This window comes from Saccostrea echinata, unplaced genomic scaffold, assembly GCF_033153115.1.
Source record: "Saccostrea echinata isolate AGI-Se365-2 ecotype Australia unplaced genomic scaffold, CSIRO_AGI_Sech_v1 ptg000001l, whole genome shotgun sequence".
Classification (NCBI taxonomy): domain Eukaryota; kingdom Metazoa; phylum Mollusca; class Bivalvia; order Ostreida; family Ostreidae; genus Saccostrea; species Saccostrea echinata.
Genome location: NW_026889750.1, coordinates 30574796 through 30592709, shown reverse-complemented (window position 1 = coordinate 30592709; position 17914 = coordinate 30574796). Strand labels below are relative to the sequence as shown.

Sequence of the window (17914 nt, the reverse complement as noted above, 5' to 3'; positions counted from 1 at the left end):
GAAAATAAGCCTGGCCTTGTATTTGAAAAAAAGTGAATCCCCATTACCTACGTATGTTTCGTGGCAAGTAGAGTTGAAATTTGTCCAATGTGTCTTGACAAGATGTCAAATATGTTATTAAAAGTTTATAAAAAGACTAATCTGAGCTAAAAATGTATTCATCAAAGCAGTTTTTTGACATTGAGTGCAATAGCTTACTATTAATATTGTTTTACTGGGCTTCTAATCCATGAAATTTAACAAATTTGAATACAAAACTCTTAGAAGCTGATGTAGATTAAGAAAATCATTGAGAACAGATCTACTTCGCTTCTGTAGGATACACTGTACGTATATCAACTCCTAAATTAAGGTCTACAAAAATCTGGAGTAGCGGTATATAGACTCCACGTTTTCCAGTTACTCGGAAAACCATTGCCTTAAAATGTTTTTTTAATATTTGAGTTACTGTATTTAACCCACATAAATCTGGCTAAGGATTTATAAATACCCAAGGGTGATCAAAATATCTGGCCTAGAGGAGTGATATAGTTTTTGTTATGTTTTGTTTGAGGTCAGGGATAAATAATGGGATCTTTTATAGAAACATGAGTAAGTTTTATTTGATACCTGGACAATGCTTTCCTCCACAGTATTCCATTGACATTGTCATTCCTTGACAAGGAGCACCGCCATGTTGTGGAGAAATGCAGGCTCGAGTCCGCCACCTCGTGCCTTCACATGTCGCAGTACAGTGACTCCAAGTTTCCCAGTTACTAAAGCGGCCATCAACTTATTAAAATTTAATAAATACATGTACAATAAATAAATAAAGGTCTTTGAAGGTAAAACAATCTTTAATAGAAACATAAGTAAGTTTTATTTGTTATCTGGCTCAGAGGAATGGTATTATTTTGTTTATGTTTTGTTTAAGATCAGAGAAATTTTTTATAGAAACATGAATAAATTTATTTAATACCTGGACAATACTTTGCTCCACAGTTTTCCATTGAAATCGTCATTCCTTGACAAGGAGCACCGCCATATCGTGGAGGAATGCAAGTTCGAGTCCGCCTTCTCTTGCCTTCACAAGTCGCACTGCAGTGACTCCAAGTTTCCCAGTTACTCAAGCGGCCATCAACTTATTAAATTTGATTAGTACTCATAAGTATATACATTTGAACGTCCGGATAATCTGATATAATCTTGCTTTATAAAGTAAATCAATGACTACGGGCAAATAATCATTCTACTCATAGTTCAACAGACAGTCCCCATGAGTGAGATGTACCTTTTCTACTTTTACATCCCAAATTCAAAGGTTCGCCACAGTTTTCTAGCGAAATCTTTTAAGTGGTCATTATCGAAAATATTTGTAAGGATGCCATTTTTAGCAGTATTTCATGAAGGATATCCTGACCAAAATTTCTGAGATTTTCATTTTTTATGTTTATGTTTCTTCTCTATACTACATTTCGTTCCAGGATCCTACATTTAACTTGATCCTGACGCCCTGGCCTAGAGAGATTTCGCTTTCCACCCTGAATTGAAGTAGTCTCTGATGTTCTCGCTGATCCCCAGTAAATATCCAAACAACTCTAACTCCAACAATTTACCAATATTCATAAAACCTAAACTTCCGATATTGATATCAAATATTAAGTAGAATTTTTTTTTTAAATTTATGTCTTTTAATTAAATTTTTTTTTTACACCTCTCTGTATTTTTTCTCAAAATGGCCCTTACCTGCCCAGGGAGTTTTCACACACTCCTTTGATTCTGATAGATCATCTATACACAGTAACCCCCCCCCCCCCCCCCAAATTGTGGAAGATGACACACACGTAGTCGAAACATGTGACCGTCACCACATTTACCAACGATCCGAGTTTTTTTTCCCATTTCATATTGAATTAGGAAAAAATATTCTTATGAAATTACGTTCTAATAAACATATCATCCCCCCCCCCCGACAAACCAGTTACTAATACTATAACCGATTACCATTGTTTCATAAGCGGTTAACTGGTTAGGAATTGCAATCCCTACTTCTTTTTACTAGAATGCTGAAAGTCAACAAAAGAGGCTCAGGAATCTTAAATGGGTCCCTTGTATGGTCATAACTATGCCTTTCATTTTCTGATTTGTTAAAAATGGTTTGTGTTGGAAGATATTTTTCCGATATTTCGAGTAAATGAATAGTAACCACACGATCATTACTGGCGAATAATCACCACATCTTATTTTTGAAAGATTAAAACAAAAAGCGAGACGTTGGACTGAAGATAAATTGGCTTAAAGGTTTACTTTTGCGATTTAACTTGAATCGAATAGATAAGTACGTTACAAATAATGAACGATTAAACTTTATAAAGTTGTAGTGGAAACAAAAGGCTCAAGGGCCTTAACAGTCACATGAGTATAATACAACAATATAGAGATCCATAGAGTATAAAATCAACTGATAGATGAAGCTTTGTTGACCAAAAGCTAGTAAAATGGGATGATCAGGATCAACGAAAAATTAGTCTACTATTCAGTAACAACTCATAAATTAAGTTTGTATCCGTCTCCCATTTATCAATATCACCATGCAGACTATTAACAAACTATTAGTTCCTCTATGCTACATGTATTTTTTAATCCCACATTGTAACCTCTCACATTGGTCTCTCTTAGTCTTCGTTGAGCACTTACATATAATAAGATTAGTTATTTTTGTCTCATTTTCATTTATCTATCAGTTTCAAGTCGACATGATCATTAAAACTATAAAGTATTTTTTTGTATTATACAATAGAAATTCTTGCATAATTCTCTTCTTCTATTAACCTTTCAAATACATTATTTATTACCTGGGTTATTACCTGGGGGTAATTATCAAAAGTGTATGACAAAAGGGAAAGACTTCTTTCAGTAGAATACAAATTAAAAGAGCACTGACCAGGACCAGAACACTTATCTAAATGGTCCAGATGTTCAAAAATCTGGTTAAAATACCCTTGCTTATTAAAATTTTCACTCTGTTTGCCTCCGATATGCCCAGGAGCAGATAAGAATTTCAAATAAATAATGCATTTTCACTACATGTTCAACACAGCAATACCCTAACACTAGACCCCATCGCCCAGGGTCATGAAATTCACAAATCTGGTACCCTCGTCATCATAACTATGCATTTAGTTGAAGATTTTCAAAGAATTAACACCTTTTCAATTTATTATCAATAGAGCTCCCCCCTCCCCGAGAAACACCAGAACTTCTGACCCTGGAACCACAAGTTTTAAAAAATTTGCAAGAAGCAGCCTTGTTCATCATAATTATGTACTTTGTTTATCTGCTCAACAATAAGGAGCAGACAAGATTATTTAATTTTCAAAGAATTAATGCATTTTCACTATATTATCAATAGAGTCCCACCCTTACACAAGAACATCTTGCCCTGGGGCCAAGAAACCTATAATTTTGAAAGAAGCACTTTTGCTCATTATAACTATTCACTTTGTTTCTTTACTTAATAATCCAGGATCAGAAAAGAATATTGTCAAAGAAATTATGCTTTTTCACTATATAATCAATAAAACCTAATCCTTTTCACCAGAACCCCTGACCCTGGGGCCATGAATTTCACAATTTTGGAAAAGTGAAAAAAAGAGGCAATTTTTCTTATCATAGCCATGGACATAGTTTGTTTAAATAATACCAAGGAGCAGAGAGGAAGATTTTCAAAGAATTAATGCATTTTCACTATATAATCAATAAAGTCCCGCCTTAACACCAGAACCCCTAATCCAGGGGCCATGAAATTCACAATTTTGGAAGAGGCACCCTTGCTCATCATAACTATGTAATTAGTAAGTTTTTCATTACCCAGAAGCAGAGAATAAAATTTTCCAAAAAAAAGCACTTTTAATTATATGATCTATATAGCCCCGCCCTAGCACCAGAACAATGGCCTTAGGGCCAAGAATTTCACAATTTTGGTAGAGGGCTCAGGAATAAAGAAGATTTTAAAAGATTGCATTCATTTTGGTGGCTTTAGTCCCAGTCTTCAGGACCCAAGGGGCAGGGACCATAAAATTCATAATGTTTGTTCCTCTTCACCTATAGATGCTCCATGTATATGCCAAAATTGGTTGAAATTTGTGTAGCCGTTCCAGAGAAGTTGAAAGTATTCAAATAATAACACACGACGCATGACGACGACAGACAAAAATGAAGAGCAATAGTTAGGTCACCTGGCCCCAAAACCATAAACTGAGAACAGACAAAGTCAAAATCTAGATTTTAAATATCTAGATTTTAATTCAACAAACTTGTTTGAAAAGTTGCATTTTTGTAAAATATTCAAATAAGAACACCTAATGAAAAATTGGTTTTATTTTTATTTTTATTTTATTTTATTTTTTGTTGGGGGGGGGGGTTCATTTCCAAAGTCATTCAGAATTGAATTTTTGACTTAAGTCTCTTCCCAGTATATGGTTTTAGGGTCAGGACTGGATTGCTCAAAACACTGGTTAATTTTGACAACTGGTTAAGTTACCCGATGGTTAAATTCTATACCCACTGGCAAACTAACCACTGGTCAAATACCTGTTGCTCTAAACAAAATAATTTCTGGTTATCTAACCACAGGTTGAAAGATTTAACCAGTGGTTAGTATCCCACATTGCAATACATTTTCCACTTGTCAGTCAAAAAAGACTACCAAGATAAATATCAGATGAGTAAAAAGTGAGAAGTTATAATGTTACAACTGTATTAAAGAAGTGGAGAAACACCTACAGTAACAGTTATCAAAACTAAACAAACGATTTAAGTCACAAAAGTCAAGAAAGCACGGGTTTAGCTTGAATTATAAAACTATGCTGTGAATTCAAGTGGAGGAGCATTATAGGAACATAGAGTGGTTAAGGAAAATTAACACCACAGCCAAGGTGGATATTAGGCTTCGTAAAGACTGATGGTGGGCACCATATCCCTCATTAAATCCAATGTCACAGAAAATTATTTACATGCTTAAGGACTTGCCATATATCTCTTCAGAATTTTTCCTATTCAAGACTTGGCTATACTTACAAGGTAAGTACATCAATCTGCATCGTCTCACACTTAAATTATAATTTATTAAACACTTTTAGGCTGTTATCACCATGTAAACATCCCGTCTCTACTATGCATCCGATGAAATTCGCACTGGTTGCATTTTCGCATCAAATACTTTGCCAGAAAGAAATCATTTCAATGTTTTACAATATGTAAATATTTAAGTCAAACTCACAAATAATTTTAAAAAATTATCACTTTTATGTCTTAGTATGCCTTTTAACACCGATAGTTGGTAGTCACTTCTATTTGCACTGCTGTCACTGTAAATAACCACAGGCACCCGAAGCGGGGACCCCCATCCCCCACCCCAACTAACTAATGAAATATAAGAAGTCTTTATTTTCTCGAAAATATGTTATTTCTTCGTCAATTTAATCTGTATGTCATTCTGAGCAATGAATTTGCTAATTTCCAAGGTACTAACAGTGTTACATATCATATTTTTGCAACCACTCTGTCGGGGGGATGTTCTCCTACTAGTCTCTTTAATCTAAACCCGTCATTAGTGTTTTATATGCTGTAATCAGACGATTTATTAGACGGAAACATAAAATTTTCTCTTTTGACGGCCTTGCAGGAGGATTTGGCGTTATAACTTCGTAACCCTTCATCTGATTGGTCGACGGAAAACAGTTTACATTATTTGACTAATCAGATAAAGGGAAACAAATCGGCTTACATCAAACCTCCTCCAAGGGTGTCAATAGAGAGACCTTGTATATTTTTATTATACCGTATACATGTATGGCCAATTTTTAAACCTTGACAAAAGTACAAACCAATTGCACAGAATGACATACAGATAGAATTGACGGAGAAATCACATATATTCGAGAAAATAAAGACTCCTTACATTTTGTTAGTTACTTCGGGGGGGGGGGGGGTAGGTGCTTGTGTAAAAAGCGGAAAGGTCATAGTCGAAGATACAGATATAGTGAGTTCTTCACTAAGACATTTCGCTCCGTACCAATTAATTTATATAAATACACTGTGTAATTAAAATGCATTAATGCATTATCCAAAATGTATTACATAAAACCACACCCTTTAATAAGCATCAATATTTTGAGAAAATAGAAGACTTTACACGGATATCTATAGATAAGAAATGTACACAAAATCCTCTATAATTATTTTTTTATTTCCTCATAATCACAGAGGGACCTAGTCAAAATGAATGTGAAAGGAAAGAAAATAGTACACTTTTTGTCCCCCGCTTTCACTGAAAGTGGGGGATAATAATTTGGGTCTGTCTGTAAGTCCGTGTAGCTGTATTTCTGTCTGTCTATAACGCTTTCGTTTCAAGCACGTAGAGTCATTGAGCACAGAGGGATTTTTTCGTGCCAGCACCTACTGCAACACGAGACCTCGATTTATACGGTCTCATCCGAAGGACCGGTCTCAACGTTCCGCTATGGGATTCGAACCCGCGACGTAAGAAGCAACTTACAACACGACTCGAGCAAACGCTCTAACCACTGCGCCACCCGGGTGACGTATTGAAAATGTAAATACTAGTATATTTATCAATCCTTTATTTTATTTACAGGGGAGGACCACTTGATACTTTACAACGCCAACAATTTTAGCCTCGAGAGCAAACAGGACCTCCAAAAACATCAGAGGTGGGATCAAGTGCCATGGAGGAGTAAGCATCACCTGTCGACCGGTCAAGTATGAGACGATGCAAAATGATGTATACGTACTTTGTAAGTATACCTAAGTCATGAATAGGAATAATTCCGAAAAGATATATGACAAGTCACAATGCCTAAAAATAATATTCTGTGACCCTAGATTTAATGAGGGCTACGGTGCCCTAGTCTTTACACAGCCTAATATCCACCATGGCCCTGGTGCTAATTTTCCTATACCACTCTATGTCCTAATTGATCCTCCACTTGAATTTACAACATACATGTAGTTTACGTAGTTCTAGTCAAACCTGTGCTTTCTTAACTTTTTGTGACTTAAATCGTTTAGTTTTGATAACTATTACATCAAGGTGTTTCGGCACTTCTCCAATACAGTTGTATAACATTACAACCTCTCATTTTACTCATATGGAAGCCTTTTTTTGGTTGAAAAGTGGAGAAATGTGGTGCATTGTGGGATATTAACCACTGGTTAAATCATTTAACCATTGCTTAGCTAACCAGAGGAGCAATGGATATTTGAACATAGGTTAGTTAGCCAGTGGATGTAAAAAAAAAATTATCACGGCTAACGTAACCAGTGATCAAATTTAACCAATGTTTTGAGCAACACAGTCCTGAGTGACTCAGGTGAATTCAAAATCGTATGAATTCAGATAAGAAAAAAAAAACAAATATACAAACATTCATTAGATGAACCTTAAAGATATTATTTGAGAATATTCCAATAAATATTTACAATGTACCTGGACAGGGTATAACATGACATGTTACTGTGTCTATCAAATTTCCTTTGCACTGTGAACCTCCATACTGTGGTTGATGACAGACACGTGACCTTGTCTGTTGGCCCCACCCACAAGTCTGGCTACAGGAAGTCCAACCACTCCAGTCACTCAAAAAACCATCAACTTAAAAAATTATTTTAAATATTGACTTAATTCTTTGGTCATATTCAAAATGTAACTAATAATTAATAGATGTAAAGATATCGATCCCCAGTTCGAAAATAAATATATACTTGGACAATGTCGTGTTTGACTACAAGCTTCTGTCCTCAAAGACGAACCCTGACACGTTCCTGACCCCATACATCCTCTTGTAGAGGTACGTGTTCCCCCTGATCCACAAGTCACACTGCAAGACCCCCAAGTACTCCACTGTGTCCAATAAGCAGGCTCTAATAAAAGGTGGCAATAAATTGCATCATTTGGTTCATCTCTAAAAAATCAATGTTATACTACATGAAGTTTGAGTAAGCATGCATAATTTGCGAATATGAAGATTACTGATGACAAATGTATATGAAGACAATTCTATGATAAAACTCCAAACTGTAATTGATAATTTTGATTTTCTATCCATTCCAACTTTCTCAGTTACTTAAGTGACAATCAACTTATCAAAGACGGAATCATGTGTACGCATAATTCATAGTTTAATGTCCAGTCAAGCAGACGATTTTGGGGCAGGGGATAGTTGTATTTAAACATATTTTATTGAAACATAATCAACACATAATCAATAGGATTGCACACAAGTTTTACCAACTTTGATCGTCCTCTCGAACATAAAGAGAATGACTAATACATATACACGGGATGTACAACCAGCAAATGTACAATACAAGAAAAGTTCAGGGAAAGAATAAAGGAAGGGAGAAAGAGTTCAAGGAAAGAATGGAAAGGGGTTGTTTAATTAAAATTAAACCTTTACATCGCTTGACACTTATTCGTTAAAACAAATGATTTGTGACATGCATTAGCTGCAATTTGATTGATTTAAAAAAAATGATTGAATTGTAGTTGATTGTAACATTACATTTTTTTTAATCGTGGGCCGGATTTTGCGCTCAAGGACTGGTCTGCATTCAAAATGGGTTGCTCTAAAGCATTAAGCAAACATCAAAGCAAAGCAATAATTAAAATAGTATTTTGCTTCAAATCATTCATTACCTTTCAACAACTCATTGGAAATAAATAATTTGTATTCCATGCATAATCTGCAGTAAGTTATATTGTAGTGCTAGCAAGTATTGCCATGGTTGTGTTACCTGGTTTTTTTTTTATTGTGAAGTCATGTTTTCTGGATCAAAATCAGTAAAATTGTGGGGAAAACTCTCTTTGCCGGTGTTAAGACGAATAATGACCCCCATAGAATAATGACCAAGGGTCTTTTTTCAACGTCGAAAAATGACTCTTTTGCCTATAGAAAAAGTGGCATTAACCTTGAAATCTGCATATCTTACGTGAAGAAAAATGACCCCCGTAGAATGACACCCCCCCCCCTAGATTTTGTTTAAGATATACATGTATTTTTCTTTTTGATTAAATTGATTAAGAATTATAGATCAAAAGGCTCGTGGACCAAACTGCTCAACTGGGGTATACGTAAAATGAAGATACAGGGATGATATGCTGGTCTCATAAAATTTTTCGAATAAAGTGGTCTGTCTTCTATGATAAATTGACAACATTAATATTCATTCAATATACACTAAGTGGAAATGCTTCCATTTTGATTTGACAAATTCATCATTGTTTTTAAGAAGATTTTTAAGAAATATATACCAACAATTTTCAATTGCCAGTGAGTACATGAATAATTAAGTGATATATCCAATTCTGTTGCTTTCTTAGCCCAAGGCGCTTCTTATCCTACTGACTTGCAGTTGTAATTAATCATGTACTTATTGGCAATTGAATATAGTTAAGTAGTTAAAGAGATATCTGTTGATCAAGTTGCATTTGATTGTATGCATTTTTAGTCTGTGATTATAACAGTGTACAGACGTGTAATTTTCGGATATATAGCAAACGTATCTTACAATTTGAATACGAGAAATGGTGGGGTGTTTAAGATACTTTTGGTACATTTTCATTCAAACCGAAAGAAAAAGCATTAATTAAATATCCATTGTATATAGCCAAAAAAAAAACACTGGGTGAAATAAGTAGTTTCCCATCATGGGAAACTATACGGAAACCACATGAAAACCTCAAGTTTACATCATGTTTCGCAGTGGTTTCCGCATCGGATGCCAGGTTATTCCGTCAAGTTTCCGTGGCACGGAAACTACTACGCTCCGATTCCATAAGGTATCCCGAACCATGGAAACCTTTTAAAAGTGGAGATGCAAGCAATTTTAACCTTAACTGCAAGTAAAACTTCCATGAAACCCCAGAAACCGCTAAGGAATGGAGTCAATAAAAAAACTTGAGCATGCAGAAATCCATATTTCGCCCCCAAAATGAAATTAACCCATGTGCTTTATACATGTACCATCTTGATTTTTATGCCTGCTCTCCTTTATCAAAAGAATGATAAATCTTGTATAAAGAAGAAACTTCAAATCTGTTCGAACAATTATCTACTTCGCTAAGTTGTCCAAGCGAATACCCAATTCGTCTGAACAATTCAAAAACAATTTAATCTACTTTCTTCTTAGTGTATTTAATAAATATACGAAGGAATTTTTCCCCACCCAAATATCTTAATCGTCCGAACCAAAAAAAGAACTTGTCGGAACAATTACCTTATTTGTCTTTATTTCCTCAAACAACGATATATTTTTTTGGCTTCCACGGTACCATTCTATTGAATTATATTCCGTATTTATAAAAGTTATGGCCCTTATGGATCTTTGTAAATAAGTTAAAGTTATTAAGATTCTAAAATTACAAAATTAATAACCATGCAAAATTAAAATAATGGAAAAATAAATTTATTTGCTTACAAGGTCATTATAATGACCAAGGAATTTTCGAAATGCTAACTTTGATTGAGACTGTTGAAAGCCCTGATACATTATCTTATTTTTGAGTATCCTGACTGCTTAAAAGTAGATTGTATACAGAGCATGCTCTACCGAATAAGCTAGAGACGTACCGAATAAGCTAGAGACTTGCACAACATATGCAGGTGATTGTAGAATTTTACTACATAAAAATATGTAAGTAGTGGTCAATTTGGAAGTCATCTCGTTTGTCATTACTAGTAGTTCTATTGTTAGTTGGCAATAAACGTTTATAATTAGTAAAATATCAAAATATGAATCGGATGAAAAAGAAAGATTAAGATAAAGCTTTGTGAAATACCTATTGTGCGTTTTTATGGTGTGCTGAAAACTCAATAGGTATAGTAATATTTTATCTGAAAATAATGACCAGTAAACAAACTCAAATGTCCATCGGAACATTACAAAGGAGAAGAGCAAACGCGGACCTTTCAAAAGTCACCAGAGGCGGGATCAGATGCCATGGAGGAGTAAGCATCCCCTGTCGACCGCTGTTGCTCATTGGCATGATTGGGCAAACGGAAAATCCGTAGACCATTCAGTGTAAAAATAATGGCCTTACAATTTGAATGAAAAATCGTCAGTCAGCATTCGACTTACGGATAGATAGTATTTGCTAACAAGGTCACTGTATCGACCATAAAATTTGCAAATTCTTGATAAATCGAGACTATTGATATCCTTGTTTTATCAACTTATTTGTCAAAAGCTTGCCTCGTTTTAGAAATTGTTTGTAAGTAGAACATGCTCTCACATATCGAATCAACAGGGAGACATATACTCCCTATACAGGTGATAATGGTATATTGTTTCATAAATAAGGGAAATGGACGATAGAAAAGTTGAAGAAATCACGTTTATCATAGTTTTTTTTTTTGTTAGTTTGCGATTAGTGTTTTTCTCTAGTAAAATATCCAAATAGGTATAATAGATTTAAACACATGAAATGCTCTTATATTACATTTCAATTGCGTGTTCTTCCAGTGTTCGTCAGAAAAAACACAAGAAAATTAAACGTTGAGAACCAAACCTTGTCATCGATCACCCCTTTTAAACTTTGTATCACTCTGTTGGGATGGGGATCATTTTTCTACGGGGATCAATATTTTTATAGGTTGCAAATGTAGAAAATTTACCCCTTGGGCTCTTTTTCTACAAAAAAATACATTTTTCTACGACCGGCGACAGTTTTATTTTACCTCTACTGTTATTGGTGTGTATGAAATCAATACCATTAAACTGTCTATTTCCCTGACACCCCTATTAATGTGTTCGGAACTTTTATTTTTCGGTTGTCTGAAAAATGTAAGACCCAAGGAGTTCGTATTATAGCTCTGGCAAGATTTGATGAGACTACAGCGAGACTGTTACAGGATAAGGTAAATTATTCACGGAAGTGTTAGCTAAGAAATGACTAGCACGTGGAGACATAGTAAACAGAAAAGTTATGTTTCAGTTTTCACCACTGTATAAGTGGAAAATGCACTTTAATTTCTCTATAATTCATTCAAACTTCTTGATTCTTCTAGGTATTCCTTACGACATTATTTTTTGCAGTTATGTATTGAAATTTCTTTTTGGACATGCATACTTGTATATGAACAATATTTTTTGGCGTCCGACTAAATTTACGTGCTAAACGAGGTACCAACATGACCTAAAAACGAAAAAGCAGTGAAATGAGTTGAATTGCATTGTGGGCTACTAAGAAAATTAACGCTTGGAAAAGACAAAAGATTTCGAAAACAGTAAATTTTTCATGCATTTCATAGATAAAAAAAAAACATGTCCATTATCACTTATTATTTCCATGCTCACATTTACTCTCAATTTTGAATTCAAGGTTTATCAATGCAATGCTGCAAAGCGATTTGTGTCTGTATTCCTTGTTGTACTATCGGTGAATACAATTGTCGGATGGATTCCCTGGCCAAAGACAAAAGATCGACACAGGTGTTCACGCGTATTGTAATGTAAAAGAAAATCTTTGTTGTACATTTAAACGTTGAAATACATAAGAGTTGCTGCTCGTTCTCCTTGTCCTTAAAGTGCTGACTTTCTTGGCAAAAATTTTGAACATGAACAGACTACCTTTTATTGTACATTGTATAACCTTGTGTCAATTCAACAAAGAAACAATAAATTACAATATCAAGTAATGAGGCGAAAAAGTCTTCCCCTTCTTAGTTTCTAATCTTTGTAAAAAAAAAAAAAGCAATTAAAAATTATCTTCAATTTAATATCGCTTTGTAGATTGACCAGAAGCACGTTTTCGAAGTCAAATGTAAACATGTAGTAGGTCATTCAATGATTGGACAATTGTTCGTGGTGAGACTTGCTGTGCACACTAACAAAATCAGCTATAAAAGGTAAACGATTGTTTTTCATTGTAGTAGATGCACACATACATTTTTCTTACCAACCTATCAGGCCACTTTAAAAATAAGTCGCTACTAAGCTCCAGATTTCGGCGTATTATCACAAAAACGAAGACGAATAAGTATGCATAATTAAATACCCTCCACCCTTCCATTTGAAGTTCCTGAAGGTCTGAAAACACAATTTTTTATGGTATTTAAAATAAACATACTATAGCAATTTCCAGTTTTCTGCCAATTTTATATATAAAACCGGTGCTACCCTATAACCTTTGAATGGGTCAAACAAGACAACGTGTCTTGAATTTAAATCTAAATAACATTAGTAGGGGTGCCTGAGAAGGCTCCACTTCCCCCATCTAAGGACTACTCCCTGTAAAATCAGAGCTATTCTCCGGGACTACTCTCTCATTAAAATTCATTAATGTTTTTAACTAATCAAAATGCTCCGAAGGCGGAGCGTTAAAGGAATCTCGAGTCTGTGACGTAATATTATTAGCAATGTAACTATGACGTAAAACATTTCTACGTGCGATGTCACAATCATTCTGACATTACGCACGATGTTGGTGACACTTAACGTTATGCTTTAATATTTAGACTTGCAAATATTTTTTCTTTCTATAACACTATTTGAAAAAGGCGATTTTACAACTGTGTATAAAAAGGTTCATCATGTGACCATTATTTGATTGTATAGTCATAAACGATCAACGTAATTTCAAAGTGACATCATAAGTGATCGATGTGTTCAACACCGTTGAGGGAAGAGAGAGAGAGAGAGAATTGTTTACAATGTCTATCAACCAGTTGATTAATTTTCGTCCTAGTGCCTTTTTTAAAGCAATGATTTAAAGAATGTACACACATGTAATTTTTGGACATAAAGCAAAAGTGCCTTATAATTCAAATAAGAATTACTTGATGTTTCAGATACTTCTGAAGTCTTCCCGTTTGTTAATTGGTCATAAACGTCTATAAACATTAAAATATCAAAATATGAAACAAATCATAAGAAAGATTAGGACTATAATGTATGCTATTGCAAGCAATAGTATGAGGGGTCGTTTTGGTATTTACCGCCATTAAGTTATATCACCTATTCAAGTAGGTGATATCACCTATTCGATTGGTGATATCACCTATTCAGTTGGTGATATCATCTATTCGAATTGGTGATATCACCTATTCAGCCCCTATTTGAATAGGTGATATCACCTATTCAAATTAAATATGAAATAGCAACTGGTTCCAAGACTATAGTGTATACATTTACTCTATACAGGAAGTAAAACGTTCAGTCTCTTTTCACATAGATAATTATAATAGACAGAAAGTATCAATAAATATAGCAAAACGGACTACAAGTAAAATTTAATTTACTTCATAGGGATTGAAAACAAATGGTGTTTAAAAGTACTTAGACTTTAACACAAGGGAAAAGGGCAAACTGAATTTGCTTATAGTCAATAGAATTCTAGTTTTTCATATGCAAATCAGCTTATTTGTGGACTTTTTTGTGTACATATACACTGTATCTTAAAAACAATGCCCCCTCCTCCCCTCTTTGTGCCAAAAAATGATCTTGCAGCGATTCTATAGTTTATTTGATCAATACAATACCGAAATAGTAGAGGTTATGTTTCAGATTAAATACAAAAAGTCTATAGAAACTTTATTATCTATTTTAGAAAGTTTGTGCAAGAGTAATGAAATCAATTTCATCAATTTTGAATCACTGCTACAGAAATTGCTCTTTGAAAGCTTCCTTTACTTTGCATTAAAGCTATATTGTCTTGAGGAAGGGAACATTCATTATTTAATGTTGTAAGAAATGCAAATAGGTGATATCACCATTTCAAATTCGTGATAACACTAATTCAAAACGAAAAAGTGATATCACCAATTCGAATAGGTGATATCACTAAATGGCAATGAATACCAATCCGGTGCCTCATTCAATAGACATACACAATTATCTATACATAAAGATTACGTAACGGTAGTTTTGTACCTGTGCATGCCAGTTCATTCGTTTATTGTGAGAATAAAAGTTTGTCCAACCGTTTCCACGGCAATGGAAACAGTTTAAAAATTTTAAATGTAAATGCATTATTTTGTGTATTTTACAAGGATTCCAAAAGCCAACCGTTAGAACATTTGTTGACACTTTTTCCCATGACAACAGTGGTTAGTTTTAAAAATCAAAATATCTAGAGTTGCTGATCGTCATATCTGAAAACGTTTCATTAAGTTTATCCAAGGAACTCTCTAGTTATTATTTTTGTAGGAATTCTAACCAAAAGTATTTGAAACTTTGAAGACAAACTTCTTGAAATTTTCCTATAGAATTTGGTGTTCTTTGACTATTTATGTATGTTTAAACTTTATGAAAATTACAGGTTTCATAAGTACATAATTCTGTTATTTAGTTAAAATTGATAATTATTTATGGACCCTAATTAGGCCCATAGCAACGGTTTCAAAAGTGTGGGGATAGAGGCAACTTCCCAAACAAATCTTACAAGAAAAAAATCAAGAAAAATGTGGGGGGTGGGGTGGGGGGCAACCAGCGTCTAAAAGAAAATTTACTTTAGCAAAATACTATATTCAGAAAAAGTGGGGCAGCCTCCTTGCCCTACATACACAAAACGCCAACATTTGTACTTGTAATTCTTTAGAATTCGTCTGAAAGCAGATTAAAATCCGGTTCTATGACCCTTCGATTTCCAGAATTTTGATCCGGGTTGAAAACTGACCTGGGGGTCTTTTTTCAACGTTGAATATTGAGACCATCTGCGTTGAATTCAGGCCCTAGCCTGTTGAAATTGAACCGGTGTAAAGACGAATAATGAACCCGTAAAAAAATTGACCGGCGGGTCATCGAAAAATGACCGCCTATTCGTAGAAAAATGTTGTTTTTTTGTAAAAAAAAAAAAAAGAACGCTAGGGGTCAGTTTTCTTCATTTGCAACCTATAAGAAACTGACCCCCGGTGAAAAATGACCCCATCCCAACAGGGTGATACAAAGTTGAAAAGAGATATTTGATACCAAGGTTTGGGTCTTAATGGGTGATTCTCTTGCGTTTTTTATGCTTAACACTAGACGAACACGCAATTATAATTTGTTTAATAACATTACATGTGTTTCTTTTATTAGACCTATTGCAACTCAAAAATATAAACTGCACAATAGATAGGCCACAGTGGCTATGGGTTAAAGCTCTTAATATGTCGTCCAGAACGTAAGTCAGGACGATATATTGTATTGCTGGACCTATTATTTTGTCCGAACATTTTCTCGGACATGACAAGGAACGCATGTGTCGCCTACTTTATAGCGTCATTATAGATTAAAATAAATCTAAGATTTAAAAAAAAATAAATTGCAAAAAAAAAAAAAAAAAAAAAAAAAAAAAAAAAAAAAATCCAAGGATTGACCGATTTAATAGCACTTATCATATAAAAACTGAAAATCAATTAGAAACGTGAATTTTCAACCCTAAAAGCTAAAATTTATGATAAAATTATGTGTTTAATCCAACTATCCAAAACAGATATTTCATTCTGTTTAACTGCAATTGTCAGTCTACAACGATCCTTTTGGTATACCGATCCCGATTATTTTTATAGTACAACGAGTATCTCAATTTTAGTTTGTGTTTGTTTGTATGTTTGTATGTCCCTTTCGAAAAATTTTTCACCTCTGCCGGTGGAGGGAAGGGCTGAAAAATTTTAACCCCTGCTAGGCACTCAGGGCCATTGAGTAATGAGGGATCTTTTTCATGCCAACACCTACTGCAACAAGGGACCTCGGTTTATACAGTCAAACGACTGGTCTCCAGGTCCCATCAGTGGATACGAAAGCGCGACGTAGGGATCAACTCCTTACTCCGCGACTCTATAGAAGACGCTGTAACCACTGCGCCACGCGAGCTACTTTTAGTTTATGTGGTAGCTTTAAAGCATAAATTTTTAAAGTACAGTGCTCATACACATGTGATATAAATGCAAATTTTCAAAACCCTGCCTCTAAAAACGAAAAAAAAAAAAAGACACAAGTTTTCGAAAAATAGGTCGAAGGTCAAAGTCAATGAACTTTAATGCTGATATTATTCATCATTTTATTATAACAGTGCACATTCTAAATTAAAGAGACTTACCACTTAAATGTCAAAAATATGCTGTATATGGGCACAATGATCTATTTTGAAAGGGTCAAAGGTAAAGCTCTGTGGTTACTAATGAAAATTCTGAAACTTTTTTATGCATTTCTATTGTCTTTTCTATTGTCATTTCAGAAATTTTACCGATAATGTACAAACAGTGTGATGTTATAATTGAAAAAATATATTATGGTTAAGTTGAATATGCTGGTCATTATTTTTGAATTCACCCTGGTGCTGGCTGCGACATCGTCAACTACAAAGTATGGAACGCCATCCGTGCAAACAACGATAACATATCTCAATCATAAAGCGAAAAAAGATTGTTTTCTTTCGTTAGATAGTAACCACTACAAATACTATAAACATTTCGGGAAATAGCGAATTAAGGGCAGCATGAAAATTTTGCCAAATTGGCTGTTTGAAGTTGATTACATCTTCCTACAAGGAAAGCTCACAGAGATCAATCTAGGAGTCCTACGCATTAGCAATAAAATATAAAGATAACGAACAGTATTCAAGTCCGACGAAACGATACAAATTTGGAGCAGAGCAAACATGGACCTCAAACTTAAGAGGTGGGATCAGGCGCCATGGAGGAGTGAGCATCCCCTGCCGACCGGTCACACCCGTCGTGTGCTCTTTGTCATGATCGGGAAAAAACCTGGAAAAATCCGTAGATAGTTCAGTGTATAAAAATGGTCTAACAATTAATATGAAAAACGTCGGTCAGCATTTGACACAATGATAGGTTGTATATGCTGACAAGGTCATTGTTTCGACCATAAAAGTTGCGAAATGATGACTTCAAAGCAACGAAGAGGAAATCCT

The 17914-nt window shown here is 34.5% G+C and overlaps 1 protein-coding gene across 1 annotated transcript in view; it reads right to left on the bottom strand.

The window, feature by feature from the left end:
* LOC133196715 (adhesion G protein-coupled receptor B1-like) overlaps nucleotides 1–17914 on the bottom strand; it is a 186954-nt gene that overhangs the window by 109985 nt on the left and 59055 nt on the right. Inside the window, exon 3 of the mRNA XM_061332576.1 lies at nucleotides 7765–7923. Coding sequence (XP_061188560.1) covers nucleotides 7765–7923 — 159 coding nt within the window. The remainder of the gene's footprint in view (nucleotides 1–7764; nucleotides 7924–17914) is intronic.